General features: G+C 46.4%; 1 protein-coding gene across 1 annotated transcript; it reads right to left on the minus strand.

Annotated features, from left to right (window-relative positions):
- ctsba (cathepsin Ba) lies at nt 1-24,532 on the minus strand. Its single transcript, XM_043695208.2, has 10 exons — nt 24,409-24,532; nt 22,462-22,610; nt 22,287-22,372; nt 20,014-20,128; nt 11,322-11,440; nt 2,259-2,344; nt 1,555-1,698; nt 1,302-1,418; nt 579-707; nt 1-465 (listed from the first exon to the last, which is right to left on the minus strand). Exons 2-10 carry the CDS (start codon nt 22,582-22,584, stop codon nt 386-388), a joined length of 999 nt encoding a protein of 332 aa, XP_043551143.1. The 5' UTR covers nt 22,585-22,610; nt 24,409-24,532; the 3' UTR covers nt 1-385.
- Between the last annotated feature and the right edge of the window lie 668 nt (nt 24,533-25,200).

Genomic DNA, 25,200 nt, shown 5'->3' on the forward strand with positions numbered 1-25,200 from the left:
TTTCAGATAAAATTTATTTTCAGCTTGTGGAAAGTAGTGTGTTAGTGTAATAACAGTTTTCCATGCTTCCAAAAGTATCATCATCTGATCAGGGGAGACAAAGGGTGAAAGAAGCAAGTGTTACATGAGAGATTCTCACAGCCAACAGCTGGTTACTGTGACAGATTAAAGAAAGCTTGTTAAATCAAGAATGTTGCACATGATTGAAATGAGATTTTGTGCGTTAGGTGTCGATACTCTGAGGACTGTGCACGTTCACTTTATCAGGTATTGGTGCCGAGCACTCCATGGGAGTCCTGTGCAACCTCCCAGTATATTACTGACGGATTGTGTGCAGGGCTTGGAACCTCACCACTGGATTTATCACCTCATTGGTACTCGTTCTTTACATATCCCGAGGAATTCCAGCCACAATCTCTGATTCGATTCCACACTCATTGCTGCCACGCAAGATTTTGAAGAAACCTGCACAACAGAATCATTGATTAAAGTGGGTTTAGAATGAATGAAGGAAGTATCAGGCAAAATTGACTCTTGACGTGGAGGGGTCTCCCCACCATCCTTTAAAGTTCACTCACCATTATCGCCCCAGTCTGTGTTCCAGGAGTTGGCAACTAACCAGTAGGGAGTTCCATTCTCCACGCCCCAACCCAAGATCTTGATAGCGTGACCACCCATTGACTCCCCAGCCACATGTTGGTAAACTCCTGGAAACATACATTAGCAATGAAGTAAAGTACAGAACAAGGCCACAGCCCGTGGTATAACTGATGTAATTCAGCTTATAAGGAGGTCCAACCAGAGCATCGGTTACTTTCTCTTTACCCAAAATAGGTGGTGTAGTGAACAGTGAAGAAGATTATTCCAAAACCCAATGGGACCTTGATCCAATGGGCCGAAGAGTGGCAGGTGGAGTTTATATTAGATAAAGGTGGTAAGCATTTTGGTGAGGAAAGTCAAGGCAGGACTTATACAATTAATGGTAATGCCCTGGGGAGTATCACTGAACAAAGAGACAGAGGGTTACAGATGCATAGTTCCTGAAAATGGAGTTGAAGGTAGACAGTGTGGTGAAGCCATTTGGAATGCTTGCCTTCATTGATCAGAATTAGGATGTCACGTAGCTGTACAGGACATTGATGAGGCCACTTTTAGAATACTGCATTCAATTCTGGTTGCCCTTCTATCGGATGTTATTAGGTTGCAGAAAAGATTTGCAAGGCTATTGCCAGGACAAAGGGTCTGTTTCTGTGCTGTGTGACTCTGACTGTATAATATTGAGTATTGAGGCAAGGTCCTACCTGATTTGTAGTGCAGGAAGTCAGCATAGACTATGAGGGCAGCCTCCACCGGCCCATTCTTGTAGATTTCTGTCATAATCTCAGTGACATCTGAACTGACGCCATATGAATTAAGACCTAGCAAAGAGAGAATGCTTAATTAACCTAATCTCTTAGCAGACACCCCTCCATAATGAACACATACAAACTACAGCCAGTGAGGTACTTATCCTGGTATAGCTGCTGTTTCTGTGCCTGTTCTGTCTTTACTTACCGTAGTGTTTGTCACTACTGTACTCTGGGGTGTAACCGGCCTCACATCGCTTAGAGCATTTGGGAGTTTCAATCTCTCCAGTACATTTTGGACGAGAGCCATTAACGTGGTGTTCACAGGGGGGGATCGAGTATGGACGGCAACCTAGAGAGAGGGTGGAAATCAACATTGAAAACCAGGAGCTTTCATCCAGACCTTCACCCATCCTCAAACCTCCATACTGATCTCGCCACAGAAACTTGACACAATGACCTGCAGATAACCCCAGCTACTAATTAATGTCTTAACTCTTAAAAACTACCCAACGCCTCCCCTCAGACAGTGATCCACACCCAGCCACAGATATTGATCCATGATTAAGCAACACACCCATTGCCTAAACTTAATCTGGAATTTTGTATAAAAACAGTTGGCTTGTTATAAAAACCATCTGGTTCACTAATGTTGTTGAGAGAAAGAAATCTGCAATCATAGAATCATACAGTACAGAAGAGGCCCTTCAGACTATTAATTCTGTACTAAATCCAAATCTAGTCCCACTTTCTGGCAGTTGACCCATAGCCTTGCCTGTTCTTACCAGATCTGGCCTTGGTGCCACTCCAGACCCATACGGATTCTTAACTGCCCTCTGAAGTAGCCCTAACAAGTTGCTCAGTTCAAAAAATAATTAGATATGGGCAATAAATGCAGGCCCAGGTACTGACCTACATTTGAATGGTAAAGTCCTCCTGACACTAGACCATCTTCAGTCCAGAATTCCCAAGCTCCAGACGGATAGCCACCATTACAACTGGGGAAGAGTAAACCAAATTTAGGTAACAAGAGTTTGTGTTTACATTGATATTTTACACTGTTCATGGCATAAAGTCAAAAATCACACGACATTGGGTTATAATCCATCAGGTTTATTTGAAACTACATACTTTCGGAGGCCCCATTCCTTCCTCAGGCAGCTAGTGAGGGAATACATCGCACACAGAATTTATATTAAAAGATCAAAGAGTCATACAATTTATGTAAATGTAGTGAACAAACCTAGATAGCTATTAAGTCTTTAGTCAGTTAGTAAAACACGACTGTTTGCTGACTTCCAGAAGCATGCACAGTAGCAATGAAATCTCAGAAATAAAGAATGATAAGAACCTAATAACCCTTAAAACTTTAAAAAAGAAAATCTTGAGTTAATTTAATATTTAAAAAATCTGGTTTGTATTATGAATATGCACTGACAAAAATCAGGTGAGCTTGTGCAGTCAGAATTCTTCATCAGATAGTTGATGTCAGCAAACACTTTCGTAAAATATCTTAAAGGTGCTTCACAGAAGAAGTGTTAAAAAACAAAGACATGAGACATTAGGACACAACCAAGTTTGAGGTAACTGTCAAAAGGTGGAGCTAAGGGTGTGGGTTGGACAGAGGAACAAAAACTGGCAAGTCCAGGATTGCCAGTCAGTCAGTTAAAACTTGAATTGGGAGAGAATTTCAGGGCCAGACAGAAGGCCTTCTGACATGACAGAAGTGCACAAAAACAGCAAACTTATATAAAGCGTGAAAAAAGACAATAAGAGGCAGTGAACGGACAGGTGAAAACATGATGGAAATCACCAAGGATGAGAATTCACTCAGTGCAGGGCTGAGGGAGAAAAGCCGTGATGATGGGGAGAAAATTTGCAAAAATAAACACTGGATTTATTTGTTCATAGGATGTGTGTCATTAGCAAAAATCAATATTTGATGCCCTTTAATTGACCTCGAAAGGCAGATTTGGTGTTGCCTTTTGAAAAGCCGGAATCAAAGTGGCGTCAATACATCCATAGTTTTAAAAGGAGAAACAAGGGTGGAATCAAGATGAGATGCACAAAGGAAAAGGTGCCAGAGGAGTTGCAGATGATGAGGGTGAAGGACATTAAACATGTAAGGGACAGGAGGTTTTTAAACACAACATAATGGGAATCTGGTTCTCGGTGCCTGTCAGCATGGTGGAGGGAGAAACTCTCATCACATTGAAGTATTTAATTATACACTTAGCCTTGCGTACCAAGGCATCCTAAGGACCAAGTGCTGGAAAATAGGTGGTTGTTTTTGATTGGTGTAGATTGTCAATCTTTATTACTTAATGACATCACAACATTTAGACCTCGAATCAGTGAGGAAGTAAATTGGCCTGGGATGAACCACTTCAATATATCCACCCAAAATACTGCTGTGTTATATAGAGATTGCAGAGTTAGGGGAGTGAACTGACCCTGAGAACAGGAGATATGAATTTGAGGCATGATGGGTGGACTCTCTTACTGGTTTCTCTCCACTTCTCTGGGGTGTAAGGCTCTGATATGACACTCTTAATTCTCTTCTTACTGGGCAAAGATAGACAACTAAAGAAAACTATTCAACTTGCTGGAAAGCTTACATCAAATTGGGCTGAATGACCTGTTTCCATAAAACAACTACTGCAAATCCTGGAATTTTTTTAATTTAGCATTTATTGCCTGTCCCTAGTTGCCCTTGAGAAGGTGGTGGTGAGCTGCCTTCTTGAACTATTGCAGTTCACCTGTTGTGGGTCAACCCACAATGCCAGAGAGGGAATTCAAGATTTTGATCCAACGATAGTGAAGGAACAGTAGTATATTGCCAAGTCAGCATGGTGTGGGGCTTGGAGGGAAAATGTGCAGATGGTGGTATTTCCATGTATCTTGCTACACTTGTCCTGCTAGATGGAAGGAGTTGTGGGTTTGAAAGGTGCTATCTGAGGCTCTGCACACATGCTGGAGATAGTACACACTGCTGCTGAGTGTTGGTGATGGAGGGAGTGGTTGTTTGTGGATGCAGTGCCAATCAAGTACACTTAGTCCTTGATGATGTCAAGCTTCGAGTGTTAGAATAAAGAAACTTTACAGCCCAGGAACAGGCTCTTTGGCCCTCCAAGCCTGAGGCAATCTAAATCTACTGTCAAAACCGGTCGTCCAATTCCTAAGCATCTGTATCCCTCTGCTCCCCACCTACTCATGCATCTGTCCAGACGCATCTTAAATGAATCTAATGTGCCTGTCTCTACCACCTCTGCTGGCAACGCGTTCCAGATGCCCACCCTCTATGTAAAGTAGTTGCCACGTGTATACCCCTTAATCCTTTCACCTCTCACCTTGAAAGCGTGACGTCTCGTTACTGAATCCTTCACCCTGTGAAAACGCTTATCTCTATCCACCCTGTCTGTACCCTTCATGATTTTGTAAACCTCAATCAGGTCCCCCCCTCAATCTCCTTTTTTCGAATGAAAACAATCCTAACCTACTCAACCTCTCTTCATAGCTAGCACCTTCCATACCAGGCAACATCCTTGTAAATCTTCTGCAGCCTCTCCAAAATGTCCACATCCTTTTGGTAATGTGGCGACCAGAACTGTACACAGTATTTTAAATGCGGCCGAACCAATGTCTAGTACAATTTTGACATGACTTGCCAGCTCTTATACTCAATACCCCGTCCGATGAAGGCAAGCATACTATATGCCTTCTTGACCACTCTATCCACCTGTGCAGCAACCTTCAGGGTACAATGGACCTGCACTCCCAGATCTCTCTGCTCATCAACTTTTCCCAAGGCTCTTCCATTCATTATATAATTCGCTGTAGAATTAGACTTGCCTAAATGCATCACTGAACATTTGTCTGGATTGAAATCCATCTGCCACTTTCCACCCAACTCTCCAGTCTATCTATATTCTCCTGTATTCTCTGACAGTCCCTTAGACTTTCTGCTACTCCACCAATCTTCGTGTCATCTGCAAACTTGCTGATCATACCAACAATGCCCTCTTCCAGATCTCTCTCTCTCTATATATATGGCCCCAGCACTGATCACTGTGGAAGACCACTGGTCACCTTTCTCCATTTTGAGAAACTCCCTTCAACTACTACTGTCTTCTGTGCTCAACCAGTTCTTTATCCACCTAGCTAGAACACCCTGCACACCATGTGACTTCACCTTCTCCATTAGCCTACTACGGGGAACCTTATCAAACGCCTTACTAAAGTTCATGTATATGACATCTACAGCCCTTCCTTCATCTATTGTTGTTGGAACTGCACTCGAGCTGGGGAGGGGGAGGGGGTGGGGGTGGGAATTGGGGAATATTCCATCACAATCCTGACTCATTCCTGGAGATAATGGGACAGGCTTTGGGGAGTTTGGAGGGGAGTTACTTGCTGCAGTATTCTTCACCTCTGATCTGCGTTCATAGCCAATGTTAATATGAGGAGTGCAGAGGAGTTTCTTGTCAATGGTAATTCCCCAGATGTTGATAGTAGAGCATTCAATGATGGTAACACCATTGAATGTCAAGGAGCAGTGGTTAGATTGTCTCTTCTTGATGGTCATAGGCTTCACAAAATGTGACTTGTCACTTTTCAGTCCAAGCCTGGATATTGTGCAGATTTTGTTCATTTGAACTTGAACTGCTTCAGTTTGCAGCAGTGGGAATGGTGCTGAAAAGTGTACAATCAATCATTGGCAAACATCCTAACATCTGACCTCCAATGGATAGAAGATGGTTGGGCTTAGGACACTATCCCAAGGAACTCCTCAGAGATGTCTTAGAGCAGAGATGACTGATCCCCGACAACCACCTTCCTGTGCAAGGTATGATTCTGACCACTGGAAAGTGTGCCCCCCCCCACCTCCTGATACACATTGATTCTAGTTTAACTCAGGCTCCTTGATGCCACATTCAGTTGAACGCAGTCAAAGGCTGTCCCTCTCCCCTGCCCTCAGGAATTCAGCTCTTTTGTCCATGTTTGACCCAAGGCTGTAATGGAAGTCAGGAGCTGAGTGGCCCCGGGGGAACCCAAACTGGGTGTCACTGAGCAGGTTATTGCTGAGCAGGTGCTGCTTGATAACTCTGTTACTGACACTATCCATCACTTTACTGAGGATGGAGAGTAGACTGATGGAGCAGGAATTGGCCAGGTTGGATTTGTCCTACATTTTACGTGCAGGACGTATCCGAACAATTTCCCACTGTTGGTTAAATGCCAGTATAACTGTATTAGAACAGCTTGGCTAGGAGGCAGCACATTGTGGAGCACACATCTTCAGTGGTATTGCCGGAAGGTTGTCAGGGCCCATAGTCTTTGCAGTATCCAGTGCCTCCAACCATTTCCTGAAAATGACACAAATTAATCAAACTGGCTGAAGACTGGTATCTGTGATGCTGGGGACCACTGGAGGAGGCCAGGATGGATCACCCACTCGGCACTTCTGGCTGAAGATTGCTGCGAAAGTTTCAGCCTTATTTTTTTGCCCTGATGTGCTGGGCTCTTCCATCATTGAGGATGGGGATATTTGTGGAGCCTCCTTGTCCAGTGAGTTGTTAATTCACGACTGGATGTGGCAGACTGCAGAGCTTAGATCTGATCCATTGGTTGTGGATTCTGTTAGCTCTGTCTATCACTTGCTGCTTATGCTGTTTAGCACAGACAGTCCTGTTTGGTGGCTTCACCAAATTGACACCTCATTTTCAGGTATTCCTGGTGCTGCTCATGGATGCCCAGTCTTGAGTTGCTAGGTCTGTTTGAAGTCTGTCCCATTTAGCACGGTGATAGTGCCACACAACACGAGTGAGGGTGTTCTCAGTGTGAAGGCGAAACTTAGTCTCCAAAAGGACTGGATAACTAAGGAAATAAAGGAGGGCATCAAATTGAAAACTAATGCACAAATAGCAAAGATTAGTGGGAAACTAGGGGATTGGGAAATCTTTAAAAGACTGACAGAAAGCTACAATAGAAACTATAAAGTTAAGATGGACTATGAGAGTAAACTTGCTCCGAATATAAAAACAGCAAAAGTTTCTACAAAGATATAAAACGAGTAGGAGCAGTTCAGGTAAACATTAATCCTTTCGAGGATTGGAAGGGGGGTGATTTAATACTGGGAAATGAGGAACTGGCCGAGGCATTGAACAGATATTTTGTGCCAGTCTTCACAGTGAAAGACACAAATAACATGCCAATAATTGATAACAGGCTATGGCAGGTGAGGACCTAGGAGGTAGACAAATGGCAGGTCACTATGGGCCTATTAGGTTAACTTCTGTAGTGGGGAAAGTAATAGATTCAAATCATCAAGGAACAAAAACAGAGACACCTGGAAATAAATTGTCCCACCGGGCAGATGCAGCACATGTTCATGAAAGGTAGGTCATGTTTAATGTATTTACTGGAATTCTTTAAGGACATTATGATCAGTGGACAACAGGTGGATGTGGTGTATCTGGATTTCCAGAAGGTATTCGACAAGGAGATGCACAAAAGGCTGCTGCATAAGATAAAGGTGTATCGCGTAACGGGTAATGTATTAACATGGATGGAATTGGAGTTAACTAACAGAAAGCTGAACAATGGGGATAAATGGGTGTTTTTCTAGTTGGCAATCAATCAGTGGCTGGTAGTATGACTCAGGGATCAGTGTTGGGACCACAATTATTTGCAAGTGGCTCAATGGTTAGCACAGCTGCCTCTCAGCACCAGGGACCAGAGTTCGATTCCACCCTCAGGTGATTGACTGAGTGGAGTTTACAAATTCTGCCTGTGTCGGAGTGGGTTTCCTCCGGGTGCTCCACTTTCCTCCCACGATCCAAAGATGTGCAGGTTAGGTGGATGGAGGGGGGGTCTTCGGCAGGTCGGTATGGACTCAGTGGGCTGAATGGCCTCCATCCACAGTGTAGGGATTCTATGATTCCATTCTATGAATTTACACGGATGATTTAGAATTGGGGACCGAGTGTAGATTACGTAGATTCCCTACAGGCCCTTCGGCCTAACCAGTCCACACCGACCCTCCGAAGAGTAACCCACCCAGACCCATTTCCCTCCGACAATGCACCTAACACTACGGGCAATTTAGCATGGCCAATTCACCTGACCTGCACATCTTTGGACTGTGGGAGGAAACCGGAGCACCCGGACGAAACCCACGCAGACACGGGGAGAATGTGCAAAGTCCACACAGTCAGTCGCCTGAGGCGGGAATTGAACCTGGGACCCTGGTGCTGTGAGGCAGTGCTAACCACTGAGCCACCGTGCCACCCCATAGTGTGGCAGCGAAGGGAATATTGTCCTTCACAGCTCAAGGAATGGAGTTTAAAAACAGGGAGGTTATGCTTAAGCTGTATTGGATGCTGGTGAGACCACACCTGGAGTACTATTTTGGTCTCCTTACTGAGAAGGTGTGCTCTGGCACTAGAGGGGGTACAGAGGAGGTTCACCAGGGCAGATTCCAGACTGGAGGGTTAGCTTAATTGGAGAGACCTAGTAGACTGTGATTATATTCATTGGAATATAAAACAATGCGGTGGGGGTGGAAGAGAAGAAGGATTGTATAAAATAAATAATATTATGAAGGGAATCAATAATATAGAGGCAGGGAGGATCTTTCCACCAGTGGGTGCAACTAGAACAAGGGGGGCATAGCCTCAAAATAAGGGCAGCAAGTTTAGGACTGAGTTGAGGAGGAACTTCAACCAAAGGGTACAACAGAGTGTTACAGGGGACATAGATTTAAGTTGAAGGGTGGAAGGTATAGGGGGGGGATGTCAGGGGTGGGTTCTTTACCCAGAGAGTGGTGGGGGCATGGAATGAGCTGCCTGTGGGAGTGGCAGAGTCAGAATCATTGGTGACCTTTAAGCGGCAATTGGATAGGTACATGGATGGGTGCTTAAGCTAGGACAAATGTTCGGCACAACACCGTGGGCCGAAGGGCCTGTTCTGTGCTGTATTGTTCTAAGTTCTGGGTTTGTGAATCTGTGGAATTTCCTGCCCAGATGGAGCAGTTGAGGCTATCTCATTGAATGTTTTTAAGGCAAAAATATTCACATTTTAGAACAGTAAACGAATTAGGGGTTATGGTGAGCGGGTGGGTAAATGGAGCTGAGTCCACAAAAAGATCAGCCGTGATCTTATTAAATAGCAGAACAGGCTCGATGGGCCGGGTGGCCTACTCCTATTTCCGAGGTAGTCCTCTTCTGAGGGAGTTTGAACATCACAGCTCACCCTGTGCTGTACCTATCCCAGGAATGTTTGTGGAGGGAGTTTTACTTTTAATTTTAAAGAGTAGAGAGAACCTTATTTTCAGTTTAAAAAAAAAAGAGTGGCAGGAGCCTTACTTTGCATTTAAAATCTTTACTTTCAATTTGGAAAAAAAAGGTGAAGCTGCCTATTGTTCAGTTTAAAAAAGGTTGAGAGATCTTTATTTCACATGCACAGGGTGGAGAGTTTGATGGGATATTGTAGAACAAGTTTTACTGTATCTAAACCTCTGGTCCTGTGAATGTTTGATGGGGACAGTGTAGAGAGAGATTTACTGTATCTAACCCCGGGTTATTTTGGGAATGTTTGATGGGGACAGTGTATAATTTTACTTTGGTTTCAAATAAAGGCAGCTTTTCTGTACTTTTTTTAAAAACTAAAAGCAATCTTTAATCCATATCTAACCCCGTGCTGTTCCTGCAATTCAGGCAGCATCCGACGAGCAGCAAAATCGACATTTCGGGCAAAAGCCCTTCATCAGGAATAAAGGCAGAGAGCCTGAAGCACATCCATCAAAGTTTTACCTGCACATCCACTAATATCATTTATTGTATCCGTTGCTCCCGATGCGGTCTCCTCTACATTGGGGAGACTGGACGCCTACTCGCAGAGCGCTTCAGGGAACATCTCCGGGACACCCGCACCAATCAACCAAACCGCCCCGTGGCCCAACATTTCAACTCCCCCTCCCACTCTGCCGAGGACATGGAGGTCCTGGGCCTCCTTCACCGCTGCTCCCTCACCACCAGACGCCTGGAGGAAGAACGCCTCATCTTCCGCCTTGGAACACTTCAACCCCAGGGCATCAATGTGGACTTCGACAGTTTCCTCATTTCCCCTTCCCCCACCCCACCCTAGTTCCAAACTTCCAGCTCCACACTGTCCCCTTGACCTGTCCGGACTTGTCCGACCTGCCTAGCTCCTTTTCCACCTATCCACTCCACCCTCTCCTCCCTGACCTATCACCTTCATCCCCTCCCCCACTCACCCATTGTACTCTATGCTACTTTCTCCCCACCCCCACCCTCCTCGAGCTTATCTCTCCACGCTTCAGGCTCTCTGCCTTTATTCCTGATGAAGGGCTTTTGCCCGAAACGTCGATTTTGCTGCTCCTCGGATGCTGCCTGAATTGCTGTGCTCTTCCAGCACCACTGATCCAGAATCTGGTTTCCAGCATCTGCAGCCATTGTTTTTACCCTGTGCTGTTCCTGTCCAGGGAGCATTTTATGGGGATACTGTTGTGGTTGCTTTATTTTCAATTCAAAAGGGATTAGGGAGCTTAACTTTCTGTAGGAAACAGTAGACCCCACTCCCAGTCTTGGCAGTGTTTGATTGGGACAGTGTAGAGAGAGCTTTACGTTCGGTTAAAAGAGTCAAGGGAGCTTTACTTTTAGTTTAAAAGCATAGAGGCAGCTTTACTTTGTATCTAACCCAGTGCTGTCCCTGTCTTGGGAGTGCTTGATAGGGACAGTTAGAGGCAACTTTACTCTGTATCTAACTTGTGTTGTTCCTGTTAGTACAATTGTGGGCAATCCAAAGGTTTCCACTCACCTGGTTAGCATTACAACTTCATGACAGCACATTCCCGTCAACAGCTAGAAAGCTATTCTGGTTAAAATGACTGTCATGTCCACACTGTACTGTGTCTCCATTAAGGATGGTCACTCATTGCCCAGAAACACTTACCCATTCCCACATTCAAATTTACAGCAGCTCAAAAGGTCTTCAGCAGAGATCTCCACGTTGACTTTCCCTTTGGAATGGATACAAATCCTGTCAGACATTGCCTCCACTGCACCAAAGGCCTGAGGGAAAAGAGCGAGCAACTAGTCAGCAACTTATCAGTAATGCTGACCCAGGAGGCCACACTCCTGAACAATTTAAAAAAAAATAAACTCAAGCCATTGAAAGCTCTGTGGCCCACACAACTCTCGTTTATCTATCAGCCAGTGTACTCGCTGACCAATAGCTTGTTCCTCCACAAGATGTGGGAATCTCTGGCCAGGACAGTATTTATTACTCATCACGAATTGCCCAGAGGGCAGTTAAGGGTCACCCACGTTGCTGTGGGTCTGGAGTCACATGTCAGCCAGACCAGGTAAGGATGGCAGATTCCTTCCCGAAAGGGAATCAGTGATCCAGATGGGTTTTTCCCCCAAAAATCAAACAGTGGATTCACGGTCATCACAAGATCCCAAATTCCAGATATTTATTGAATTTAAATTCCACCATCAGCTACACCAGAATTCAAACCCAGGTCCTCAAAATATTACCAGGGTCTCTGGATTAATACAGGCAGCATCCGAGGACAGGCAAAATCGACGTTTCGGACAAAAGCCCTTCATCAGGAATAAAGGCAGAGAGCCTGAAGCGTGGAGAGGTAAGCTAGAGGAGGGTGGGGGTGGGGATAGAGTAGCATAGAGTACAATAGGTCAGTGGGGGAGGAGATGAAGGTGATCGGTCAGGGAGGAGAGGGTGGAGTGGATAGGTGGAAAAGGAGCTGGGCAGGTCGGACAAGTCCGGACAAGACAAGGGGACAGAGTTGAGCTGGAGGTTAGAAACTAGAATGAGGTGGGAGAAGGGGAAATGAGGAAACTGTTGAAGTCCACATTGATGTCCTGGGGTTGAAGTGTTCCGAGGCGGAAGATGAGGCGTTCTTCCTCCAGGCGTCTGGTGGTGAGGGAACGGCGGTGAAGGAGGCCCAGGACCTCCATATCCTCTGCAGAGTGGGAGGGGGAGTTGAAATGTTGAACCACGGGGCGATTTGGTTGATTGATGCGGGTGTCTCGGAGATGTTCCCTAAAGCGCTCTGCTAGGAGGCGTCCAGTCTCCCTGATGTAGAGGAGACTGCATCGGGAGCAACGGATACAATAAATGATATTAGTGGATGTGCAGGTAAAACTTTGATGGATGTGGAAGGCTCCTTTAGGGCCTTGGATAGAGGTGAGGGAGGAGGTGTGGGCACAGGTTTTACAGTTCCTGCGGTGGCAGGGGAAAGTGCCAGGATGGGAGGGTGGGTCGTAGGGGGGGCGTGGACCTGACCAGGTAGTCACGGAGGGAACGGTCTTTGCGGAAGGCGGAAAGGGGTGGGGAGGGAAATATATCCCTGGTGGTGGGGTCTGTTTGGAGGTGGCGGAAATGTCGGCGGATGATTTGGTTTATGCGAAGGTTGGTAGGGTGGAAGGTGAGCACCAGGGGCGTTCTGTCCTTGTTACGGTTGGAGGGGTGGGGTCTGAGAGCGGTGGAAGGGTACTGTGGGGGACGTCGGGAGAGGAAAAAACAGAGGGCTTGGAGGCCCTGGTCATGGTGGATGGAGGGGTAGAGGGATTGGATATCCATAGTGAGGATGAGGCGTTGGGGGCCGAGGAAACGGAAATCTTGGAGGAGGTGGAGGGCGTGGGTGGTGTCTCGAACGTATGTGGGGAGTTTCTGGACTAGGGGGGATAGGACAGTGTCGAGGTAGGTAGAGATGAGTTCAGTGGGGCAGGAGCATGCTGAGACAATGGGTCGGCCAGGGTGGTCAGGCTTGTGGATCTTGGGAAGGAGGTAGAACCGGGCAGTGCGGGGTTCCCGGACTATGAGGTTGGAAGCTGTGGGTGGGAGATCTCCTGAGGTGATGCGGTTCTGTATGGTCTGGGAGATGATGGTGTGGTGATGGGGGGTGGGGTCATGGTCAAAGGGGCAGTAGGAAGAGGTGTCCTCGAGTTGATGTTTGGCTTCAGCGGTGTAGAGGTCAGTGCGCCAGACTACCACTGCGCCCCCTTTATCCGCTGGCTTGATAGTGGGGGAGGGGGGTGGACAGGTTGAGGCGGTTAATGTCCCGGCGGCAGTTGGAAATGAAGAGGTCGAGGGCAGGTAATAGGCCAGCTCGGGGTGTCATTGGCGTTTGGCTTCAGCCTCCATACGTTCCCTTCCACCCTTCCACCGACACACATTCGTTTGGCCGAACTGGTCCTCACCCTTAACAATTCTCCTTTGAATCCTCCCACTTCCTCCAGACCAAAGGGGTAGCCATGGGCACACGTATGGGCCCCAGCTATGCCTGTCTCTTTGTTGGCTACGTAGAGCAGTTGATCTTCCGTAATTACACCAGCACCACTCCCCACCTCTTCCTCCGCTACATTGATGACTGCATTGGCGCCACCTCGTGATCCCGCGAGGAGGTTGAGCAATTCATCAACTTCACCAACACATTCCACCCTGACCTTAAATTTATCTGGACCATCTCTGACACCTCCCTTCCCTTCCTGGACCCCTCCATCTCCATTAGTGACGACCGACTTGACACTGACATTTTCTACAAACCCACCGACTCCCACAGCTACCTGGATTACACCTCTTCCCACCCTACCTCCTGCAAAAATGCCATCCCGTATTCCCAATTCCTCCGCCTCCGCCGTATCTGCTCCCAGGAGGACCAGTTCCACCATAGAACACACCAGATGGCCTCCTTCTTTAGAGACCGCAATTTCCCTTCCCACGTGGTTAAAGATGCCCTCCAACGCATCTCGTCCACATCCCGCACCTCCGCCCTCAGACCCCACCCCTCCAACCGTAACAAGGACAGAACGCCCCTGGTGCTCACCTTCTACCCTACCAACCTTCGCATAAACCAAATCATCCGCCGACATTTCTGCCACCTCCAAAAAGACCCCACCACCAGGGATATATTTCCCTCCCCACCCCTCTCCGCCTTCCGCAAAGACCGTTCCCTCCGTGACTACCTGGTCAGGTCCACGCCCCCCCTACAACCCACCCTCCCATCCTGGCACTTTCCCCTGCCACCGCAGGAACTGTAAAACCTGCGCCCACAACTCCTCCCTCACCTCTATCCAAGGCCCTAAAGGAGCTTTCCACATCCAAAGTTTTACCTGCACATCTACTAATATCATTTATTGTATCCATTGCTCCCGATGTGGTCTCCTCTACATCAGGGAGACTGGGCACCTCCTAGCAGAGCGCTTTAGGGAACATCTCCGAGACACCCGCACCAATCAACCAAATCGCCCCGTGGCTCAACATTTCAACTCCCCCTCCCACTCTGCTGAGGATATGGAGGTCCTGGGCCTCCTTCACCGCTGCTCCCTCACCACCAGACGCCTGGAGGAAGAACGCCTCATCTTCCGCCTCGGAACACTTCAACCCCAGGGCATCAATGTGGACTTCAACAGTTTCCTCATTTCCCCTTCTCCCACCTCATTCTAGTTTCTAACCTCCAGCTCAACTCTGTCCCCTTGTCTTGTCCGGACTTGTCCGACCTGCCCAGCTCCTTTTCCACCTATCCACTCCACCCTCTCCTCCCTGACCTATCACCTTCATCTCCTTCCCCACTGACCTATTGTACTCTAGGCCACTCTCTCCCCACCCCCACCCTCCTCTAGCTTATCTCTCTACACTTCAGGCTCTCTGCCTTTATTCCTGATGAAGGGCTTTTGCCCGAAACATCGATTTTGCCTGTCCTCGGATGCTGCCTGAATTGCTGTGCTCTTCCAGCACCACTAATCCATTCTCTGGATTAATAGTCTTGCAAAACCACCACTGGGCCGCACCTCCTCATTTCCTCTGGATCCAGCAACACATGGATTTTAATGTTATTTCTTGAAGTTATTTAATTCAGGAGATGGGGCTTCACATGCTGATAAAGAGCTTTGCATTACCTCCTTTTGGAAGCTCTGAATCAGGCAATTAGATGGCCAACTGGGATGAAGGCCCTAGGTGGAAGTTGCCAGAAGCTGTCCATTATGGGCAGTACCAGCAACAGCAGCCGTAGCTTCCAGCAACTCAACCAGAGACCCAAGGTCAGAGAAAAAAAACCCAAGCTACAAGTGAATGTGGGCAGGAGGAGTGTCACATGGAGGGAGTCAGCTGCAAGGCTGGGGTTCTGACTCAGAGTACCCCTTCCCAAGGTGACATTGTTGATGAAATAACTGAACAAGAACATGTGCAGGACAGACCCAGTAGTGGCGGCAGTGGTATAGTCAGGAGGGAGTTCCCTGGGAGTCCTCAAAATAGACTCTGGACCCCCATGAAGTCTTATGGCTTCAGGTCAATTAGGTTCAAGAAACGTCCTGCTGATTACCATGAACTCTGGTACTTCTAAACCCTGGAGTGGGAACTGAACCACTGCATCACATTGTATGTACGGTTTACTCCAGGAGGCAATCAAACCCTTCAGACTAACTCAGTCAAATTTAATTTTAGTCTGTGATCAGGGAGACGAGTTGAGGTAAGAATGGGAACCCAGGGGGAAATGCTTGAGGAGCCTCTGTCCCTGTAATTGTCCAGCAGTTACAAAGGTTCTTACAGCAGGATAGTGTGGAACAAACGGACTACAGTACCCTTCTGGATCAGTGGTGCTGGAAGAGCACAGCAATTCAGGCAGCATCCGAGGACAGGCAAAATCGACGTTTCGGGCAAAAGCCCTTCATCAGGAATAAAGGCAGAGAGCTCACAGTGCCTTCACGTGGGACAGGAAATAGGAATGTGGTTATAGTGCATTGCATAACGTGAGTGAGTGAGTGAGTGAGTGAGTGAGTGAGTGAGTGAGTGAGTGAGTGAGTGAGTGAGTGAGTGAGTGAGTGAGTGAGTGAGTGAGTGAGTGAGTGAGTGAGTGAGTGAGTGAGTGAGTGAGTGAGTGAGTGAGTGAGTGAGTGAGTGAGTGAGTGAGTGAGTGAGTGAGTGAGTGAGTGAGTGAGTGAGTGAGTGAGTGAGATTTCAACTAATTTGAGGGAGTGGGTGGGTGGGGAGAGTTTCTACCGGCAAATGTCAGCTTACAAAGCAAGAGGATTTGGCAGTATTACAGGACAGTATTTGGATAACCACAGGAAGTAGGAACAGGAGTAGATCTTGTGTGCTCTGCCATTCAATTAGGTTCATGACTGGTCTGACATTCCGAACATCCATTTTCCTACCCTTTCCCTAACCCCCAAACCCTTGACTCCTCAATTGATCACGAATCTATGTATCTCAGCATTAAATATAAACAGGACTCTACTCCCACAGCTCTGTGACAAAGATCAAAAGACTCAACTCACAAAAATTCTTCCTCAAAACAGACAAGTGATAGACAGAGCAAAGCAATCCCACAATGATCCAAATAAGCTCTGCAATCCTGCCACATCAAGTTGTGAATGGTGGTGGACAATTAAACTACTCCAAGGAGGTGGGGGCAGCTCCACGAATATCCCCAACTTCAATGATGGAAGAGCCCAACGCAGTAATAGAAAAGAGGAGGTTGAAGCACATGGTGTTCTTCAGCCAGAAGTGTCAAATTCATCATTCAGCTCGATCACCTCCATGACCCCCAGCATCACAGATACCAGTCTTCAGCCAATTCAATTCACTCCACATGATATCACAACATAGTGGAAGGCACTGGCTATTACAAAGACTATGGGCCTTGATAATATTCCAATAATACTGAAGACCTGTGCTCCAGAATTTGGCATCCCTTTAGCCAAGCTGTTCCAGTACAGCTGCAACATTGGCACTGGCAGTTATCCGACAATGTGGAAAATTGCCGAGGTATGTCCTGTACATAAAAATGATGCTGAGGTGGGTGTTCGAGAGCTTCAATTCCTAAGAGTAAATATCACCAACCTATCCTGGTCCATCCACATCAGCTACACTCAAGGAAGCACTCCATCACCATGACTTCCTCAGGAGGCTAAGCAATTTTGGCAAGTCTGTAAAGACTTCCCAATTTTTATAGCAGTATCATAGAAAGCAGCCTATCACAGCGTGGTATAGCAATGGGCGGCACGGTGGCACAGTGGTTAGCACTGCTGCCTCACAGCGCCTGAGACCCGCGTTCAATTCCCGCCTCAGGCGACTGACTGTGTGGAGTTTGCACATTCTCCCTGTGTCTGCGTGGGTTTCCTCCGGGTGCTCTGGTTTCCTCCCACAGTCCAAAAGATGTGCAGGGTCAGGTGAATTGGCCATGCTAAATTGCCCGTAGTGTTAGGTAAGGGGTAAATGTAGGGGTATGGGTGGGTTTCGCTTCGGCGGGTCGGTGTGGACTTGTTGGGCCGAAGGGCCTGTTTCCACACTGTAATGTAATCTAAAATCTAATCAATGACCATTCCCAAGACCACCAGAAACTGCAGAGAGTCATGAACACAACCCAGTACATCAGGCAAAGCAACCTTCCACACATTAACTCCATATACTTCCTGCTGCCCTAGGAAAGCAACCAACATAGTCAAAGACCCACCCTCTCATACCAGTTTTGTTCAGACTCTTTGCCACACTCAGTTAAAGTTAATGTGTGGAAGGTTGCTTTGCCTAATGTACTGGGTTGTGTTCATGCCTCTCTGCAGTTTCTGGTGGTCTTGGGAACAGTCATTGCTATACCCCGCTGTGATAGGCTGCTTTCTATGGTACTGCTATAAAAATTGGGAAGAGTCTTTACGGACTTGCCAAAATTGCTTAGCCTCATACTCTCTTCCATCAGAAGATACAAACTTTTGAAAACACGTACCAACAGATTCAAGGAGACTGTTTTCAGACTTTGGAACAGACCTCTCGCATATGACAGCTGATCTTTCTCTGCACTCTCTGTAGGTGTAACACTATATTCTGCATTTTGTTCTATTACTCTAATATATTTATTAGATTAGATTACTTAGTGTGGAAACAGGCCCTTCAGCCCAACAAGTCCACACCGACCTACCGAAGCGCAACCCACCCATTCTCCTACATTTACCCCTTACCTAACACTACGGGGAATTTAGCATGGCCAATTCACCTGACCTGCACATTCTTGGACTGTGGGAGGAAACCGGAGCACCCGGAGGAAACCCACGCAGACACGGGGAGAACGTGCAAACTCCACACAGTGAGTCGCCTGAGGCGGGAATTGAACCCGGGTCTCTGGCGCTGTGAGGCAGCAGTGCTAACCACTGTGCCACCGTGCCGCCCACTATGTAAGGTATGATTTGTCTGGTGATCATGCAAACAATACTGTTCATTGTCTTAGTACATATGACAATACTAAAATCAAATCAAGCAAGCAGGACAAATCTGATCTGGCCAATTCCCACCCCATCAGTCTACTCTCCATCCTCAGTAAAGTGATGGAAGGTGTCAGTAACAGCGCTATCAAGCAGCACCTGCTCAGCAATAACCTGCTCAGTGACGCCCAGTTTGGGTTCCCCCAGGGCCATTCAGCTCCTGACCTCATTACAGCCTTGGGTCAAACATGGACAGAAGGGCTGAATTCCAGAGTGATAGTCCTTGCCATCAAGGCTACATTTTAATTGAGCGTGGCAAAGAGTCTGAACAAAACTGGAATCACTGCAAATTGGGGTAAGATTGCACTGGTTGGAATCATATCGGACAGAGAGAAATTTTGATGTTAAAGGTCAGTCATCTCAGCTCCAGGACTTCCGAGGTCCTTGGCCCAACCATCTTCAGCTGCTTCATCAATGACCTTCCGATCACCATAATGTCAGAAGTAGGGATTGCACACTAGCCAATGCCATTTGTAATTCCTCGAATACTGAAGCAGTTCATGTCTAAATGCAGCAAAACCTGCACAATATCCAGGATTAGGCTGAAAGGTGGCAATTAACATTTAAACCACACAAGTGTCTGACAACGACTGTTTTACAAGGGGTTTTGTATTGGGCAATACCCAGTGCTGCTGTTGGCTGGACAGTTTAATGGAGGTCCCTGGGGATTCTGTGCCATCATGCTTGTGCTTCAAGAGTGTGTTCATTAACATGTGAATTATAGTGGTAACCGTGTCTGAACACTTTGGATGGAATAGGTTTGCTGGATGTGCAATGAAAAGCCAAGTCAGTTGAATTAGGAGTGAAAGACCCTACAAAATGAAGGCTGTGTTGGAAAGACTGCGATTGCAAGAACCCACATGTGTAAGAATAAAAAGGGATTTAACTATGGGAGGTATAACATTGATGTATTAGCTAATTGAAATGAAATTCACATTTGAAATATCCTTCATTTATTAATGCTTTGAATTACGGCTTTTGTTAATTTATTACAGTGAAAGCTGTAACTATAAAGTTTTGACCAGTGATTTTTTTTCTCTCAGCAGGCAGTGTAGTGATTCCTTTCTCCCTAACAGTTATTAGTCATTATCTGTCTTAGAAATGTGTCATTATTATTTCAGTGTTACTGAATCAAAATCCTAGTCCTTACTCACTCACCATATTGTGGGTCTACTTACAGCAGTTGAACACAGCAGCTCAGCCCCACCTTCTCAAGGGACAATCAGGGACAGAAAATAAATGCTGGGCTGAGCCAGTGACACCCACATCCCATGAGGAATAAAATAAAATTGATCTTTAGGGAGATCATGACTGGATAAATTGCATAAAGGGAAATGGGACAGCTATCTACATAACGCTTTCCTTACCCAGCATGATCCACATGATCCCTGGTCACGGATCTCCTTGATGGTAGGACAGTTTGGCCACTGTTCCCGAGAGTCAAAGTTTACTGGTAGGTTCAAAGCAGTGAACTTCTGAGATCTGTCACAGAAGTGAAAATTGATTAAGCAATGTCTATCTTGTGCTGTGTTGCAAAACATTTCATGCACACTTGTCAGAATGAGAGAAAAATAACAGAAAGTGAAGTGATCCATTTGAAATGTGATCTCTAGCCTGTTCAGCACTGCTCAATGAGATCATGGCAGATTTGTATCTGCCTTGATTCCATCTCCCATGACAGCCTTATCCAAAGGAATGATCATTCGGATTCAAAGATCCAATTGACACGGAATCCATAAGGTTTGTCGAAGCAGTGTGGGTTGTGGGACTGTTTCAGGTTTTAATTTTATTTTCTTTGACTTATGAAAGACCCAACTCTGCAACTTCCTCTGAAATGGGGTGTTTACATACAAAACCCAGCACATACAAAAATACAAACAGACAAAAAAGCACCATTTTACCCCTTGAGCCTGTTCTGTCATTCAATTAAATCACAGAGGATCTGTTTGTATTTCGAATTCCAGATTCTCATTTGTCCTGATAACTCCATCTTTTCCTAATAAGGATCTGTCCAACTTAAAAATATTCAATCACCTAGCTTCCACGGCCAAGTATTCCAAAAGTTGAATAACCTTCCGAGAGAGAAAAAGATTTTCCTCATCTTTGTCTGAAAGGGCCACCTAAAACAGTTCCCCCGAGTTCTACACTGACCCACAACTGGAAACATCCTTCCCACTTCCACCTTGTCAAGATCATTCAGGATCATATACACTTCAGTCTAGACGCCCATCACTCTCCTCCTCTCTGGTGGAAACAAGCCCAGTCTGTCCAACCTTTCCTCACTTATTTCAGTTATCAATCCAGTAAACCTCTTGGAACTGTCTCCAATGCATTTACATCCTTTATTAAACAAGAAAACAAACTGTACACAATACTCAAGATGTGATCTGTACAGCTAGTGCATAATATCTGTTTTTATGTTTAATTCTTCTTGCAATAAAGGGCTGCATGCCATTAGCTTTCTTGAATTTTGCATTGAACCTGAATACGATCTTTTCTATGGGTCATGCACCTGAAAACCTAAATCCCTCCTGCTTCCACCATGAAATACTGCAGTCGTTCTCCATTTTGCTAATATTCCACATTTTCATTCTTCCTGCCAAAGACAAGAACTTCACATTTTCCCACATTATCCTCCATTTCAGTTTTGTTCACTCATTCAACCTATGTCTTCCTCACAACATCCTTTCCAACTTGTCTTGGTCTCATTTGTGAAAAAACTCCCCTTCAAAGTCATTGTAAATTGTAAATAATGGAGGTCCCAGCACAGACCCTTGAGAGACTCCAATCTTCACAGCCAGCCAATCAATCAATCAATCAATCAATCAATCAATCAGAAAGACATCCATTTGTGGATGTAGGTTTGCTCGCTGAGCTGGAAGGTACATTTTTAGACGTTTTGTTACTGTACTAGGTAACATTTTCAGTGAGCCTTCGAATTCACTGAAGAGGTTACCTAGTATGGTGACGAAACGTCTAAAGATGAGCCTTTCAGCTCAGTGAGCAAACCTACATCCAGAATCTCAACCTGAGCTACAAATCTTCTCAAAACTCGCCATCAGACCCCATTTATACATATTATCCCCAAGTTTCTCTCTCCTTTGTACATATGGCTATTATTGAGCTTTTTGTATCCTCAGAGGCTTAGTGCAAATGCCAACCAGTCCCTTTAAGGTAGTGAGACAAGTGGATAAAGTGGTTCAGAAGGCTTAGTGCGAATGCTCACCTTTATTTGCTGAGTCAGAGTTCAAGAGCAGGGAGACAATGTTGGAGTTGTGTAACAAGTTAATTTTGCAACAGCTAGAGTATTTGGTGCTGTTGTAAAACAGGAAGGCTGTGATAGCACTAGACAGGGTAGCTGAATGGTTGGTGGGATTGGTATTTGACATGGATGTCACACCAGGCACCTCAGGACCTATTGGTCTGACCTTGGTTTTCCGTGGGATGGATTCACTGCCCAGCTCCAGAGCAAGGTGGAAGAATAAACAAGAAAATTCTCATCCTCAAAAAAACCCCAACTCTGACCCTTGTCCTGGCTGCATACTGAACCCAACCGTGACCCCATACTAACCCTATTCTGTTTCCATGTCCCTGCCCCTGGAGACTGTCCCCTCCCCCAGGTCCATTTGTTGCCCCTCACCTTAAGGGCAGTTTGGGTCCATTGAGGAAAGTTCCACACAATTGCTTCACGTAACTCAAAGGTACATTCTGGAAATTGTGACCAGCCTGAAAAACAAGAACATGGTTAGATCTGAGCCCCACCCACCCCCACCCCCCATTCTGTGACCCTGCCACTCTCAGTCACAGTCACCAACCTGCCAGGTTGTGTTCAGTTTGTTGATAAAGTTCACCATATTCTGGGACAGGGGCCCATAATCTGGAAATGGGCTGGCCATCACCATGGAAACACAGAGGAATGAGGCAAAGGCCAACATCATCCTCAACTCAATCTTCAAACCAGCAACTAAGAAAAAATGAGAGATTAAGAGTGTCTGTCATACAGAGTGAGTGTGGAAAATAGAAACAGGGAGGGAAGAGAAAGTGAGGGGAGGGGAGGGGAGGGGAGGGTGTCACGGGGGAGGCAAGACACATGGAGGGGGAGCAGGAGGAGGGTGAGGGAGGAGGAAGGTGGAAGGGAGTTTACAACCATTGATACTGTTCTCTTTCATCTCCTTTATTGCAAATACACTGCTTTCAGATAGTGTATCTTTCTATTTCTCTTTCAGGCGTTTTCTACTCCAGCCTTAGTTTCTGTTAGCTCTGGTTTCCTTTGCCTTGTTGTTTCGTTTCCTACTTTCTATCTCTCACCGCAACACAGGAAATAGGGGGTAGGAGTAGGCTATTCAGTCCCTCAAGCCCACTCCACCATTCATTACAATCCTGGCTGATTATCCAACAGCCTGGGTCAGCTTTTTCTCCACATCTTTTGTTATCTTCAGCCCCAAGTGCTATCCATCTATAGGACCATGTGACCAGAAGGAACAGGAGGTGGCCATTCTGTCCCCCAAGCCTGTTCCTCCATCAATAGAATCATAGCTCACTTTCACACATTAACCCTTGATCAAGAATTTCTCTCAGCCTTAAATATACACAAGGACTCTGCCCCCTATAGATATCTGTGGCAAGGAATTCCAAAAAGTCTCTCAACCCTCAGAGAAGGAGACCCCTCAAAACTATAAAACGTTTTGGTCTCAACAGTTTTCATTTCGCTCTGTTCCCTTTACACTCATCATCTCTCAGGTCCCTGTCACCCTTCCACCCTTTAAACCCTCCCCCACAATCTCAGCAAAGTCCCTGGAAGACTTTGCTTCAGTACACTTTGAACAAGCCCCATTTTCCCTAGAACTGTTCCCAATGCCTCAAATCTAAATCCTTACATCATCCCTCCAGTCATGCATTCAGTCTATTCCACTATTCCTGATCTCCGTAGTATACAGCATCAGGAATAATCCTGAGATTATGTCACTTTAAGGTGTGTGTCTTCCTTGTAGTACGTACTTTGCTTACACAATCTCATTCTCCCTTTAATTAGGTCATCGATACCAACGTGAACCATGCCCTCTGGCTGTCCTCCCTGCACCTTCAGCATCTCCTGCAGCCACTCAGTAACATCCTCTGGCCTGGCCGTAAAGAGCAGCAAACCCCCTTGGGATTGGCTCTTGCTACATCTCCCCAGCAACATGCAGAAGTTATTTGTTCTGTTGGAGAGTCACATTCTCGGGAAGTGGAGACTTATAGGATCAAGGCAACAGTCAGGCCCTTCCCTCACCCCCATCCCACCTTCTGATATCCTTCTGTCCATTAATAACCATCTCCCTCTATCGTGCTCTCTCTCCATGCTCCCTCCTCTGTCCCTCTAAGTGGAAGATTCGATGTTCAGAAGTGGAAAGGAAGGCGTGACATTCCCTCTCCCTCTCCCTCCCTGCCTGCAGTCCCATAATTATTCCTACTCTACGCCGTGTCTTACCCTGTTGCTCTCCTCCCTCTGCCTTTCTCCATTTTCTCTCCCTCTTATTTACACATTTATTCTGACTCTCTTCCCGTCTGTATCCTTGGCCTCCCCTCCCTTCATCTAACTCTCTCTCTCTCTGCTATTCCCTGTATTTCACTCGTTCTCTCTGTGTCCGAACATACACTACTGCTCTCCCTCGTTGCAGATCTCCCCTTCCCCGCCCGTATCGCCTCTAGCTGTCCTCTCCATCTGTATCTGCCTCTCTCCCTTCCACGCTGTCCCCCCACAGCCCACACACCGCAGCGCTTACCCTGTCTCGTTGACCCTTTGCTCTGATATTTCTGCTTTTGCTTCCTGCTCTTGTATTAACTCACGCTGTGCTGACTCATATCAGCTGACTGTATTGTGAAACAGCCCAGTCAAATGACCCATGGCGGCCTCTGCTGACATTGCAGCTCATGTGACTGAGAAAATCATCAACAAAAGGAAATGAAACTATCGTGGATGAGGGAATCTAACCTCATGCTACTCCTGTCCTGGGAGTGTTTGATGGGGGACAGTATTGAGTGAGTTTTAGTCTGAATCTAACCCTGTAGTGTCCCTGTCCTGGGAGAGTTTGATGGACAGTGTAGAGGGAGTTTTATTCTGTGTCTAACCATTTACTGTTCCTGACCTGGGGAGTGTTTGATGGGATGGAAATGTGTTGCTGGAAAAGCGCAGCAGGTCAGGCAGCATCTAGGGAACAGGAGAATCGACGTTTCGGGCATTAGCCCTTCTTCAGGAATGCCACAGGGTGGTTTGACAGAGACCCAGCGTTGATTGTTTCCTCCAGACTATCATGGTGTCAGTGTGGTTCATGTCACCTGATGTTACCCTGGTCTGTCCCTTTCCTGTTTCGATCTGACCATGGTCCATCCCTGTCACATCCGGGACCTAAGTTGCTGTTTCTCAGCATCCATAAGATGCAAACAAGGAGCAATATCAGGCCACTCAGCATTTTGACCCTGCTTCCCCATTCAATGAGATCATGGCTGCTCTTATTTTAACCTCATTCCTGCATTTCCCCAATATTCTTTCAGCCCCTTAGGAATCAAGAATCTCC

This window comes from Chiloscyllium plagiosum, unplaced genomic scaffold, assembly GCF_037043375.1.
Source record: "Chiloscyllium plagiosum isolate Xiang-an unplaced genomic scaffold, Cpla_swu_hap1 HiC_scaffold_10, whole genome shotgun sequence".
Lineage (NCBI taxonomy): Eukaryota > Metazoa > Chordata > Chondrichthyes > Orectolobiformes > Hemiscylliidae > Chiloscyllium > Chiloscyllium plagiosum.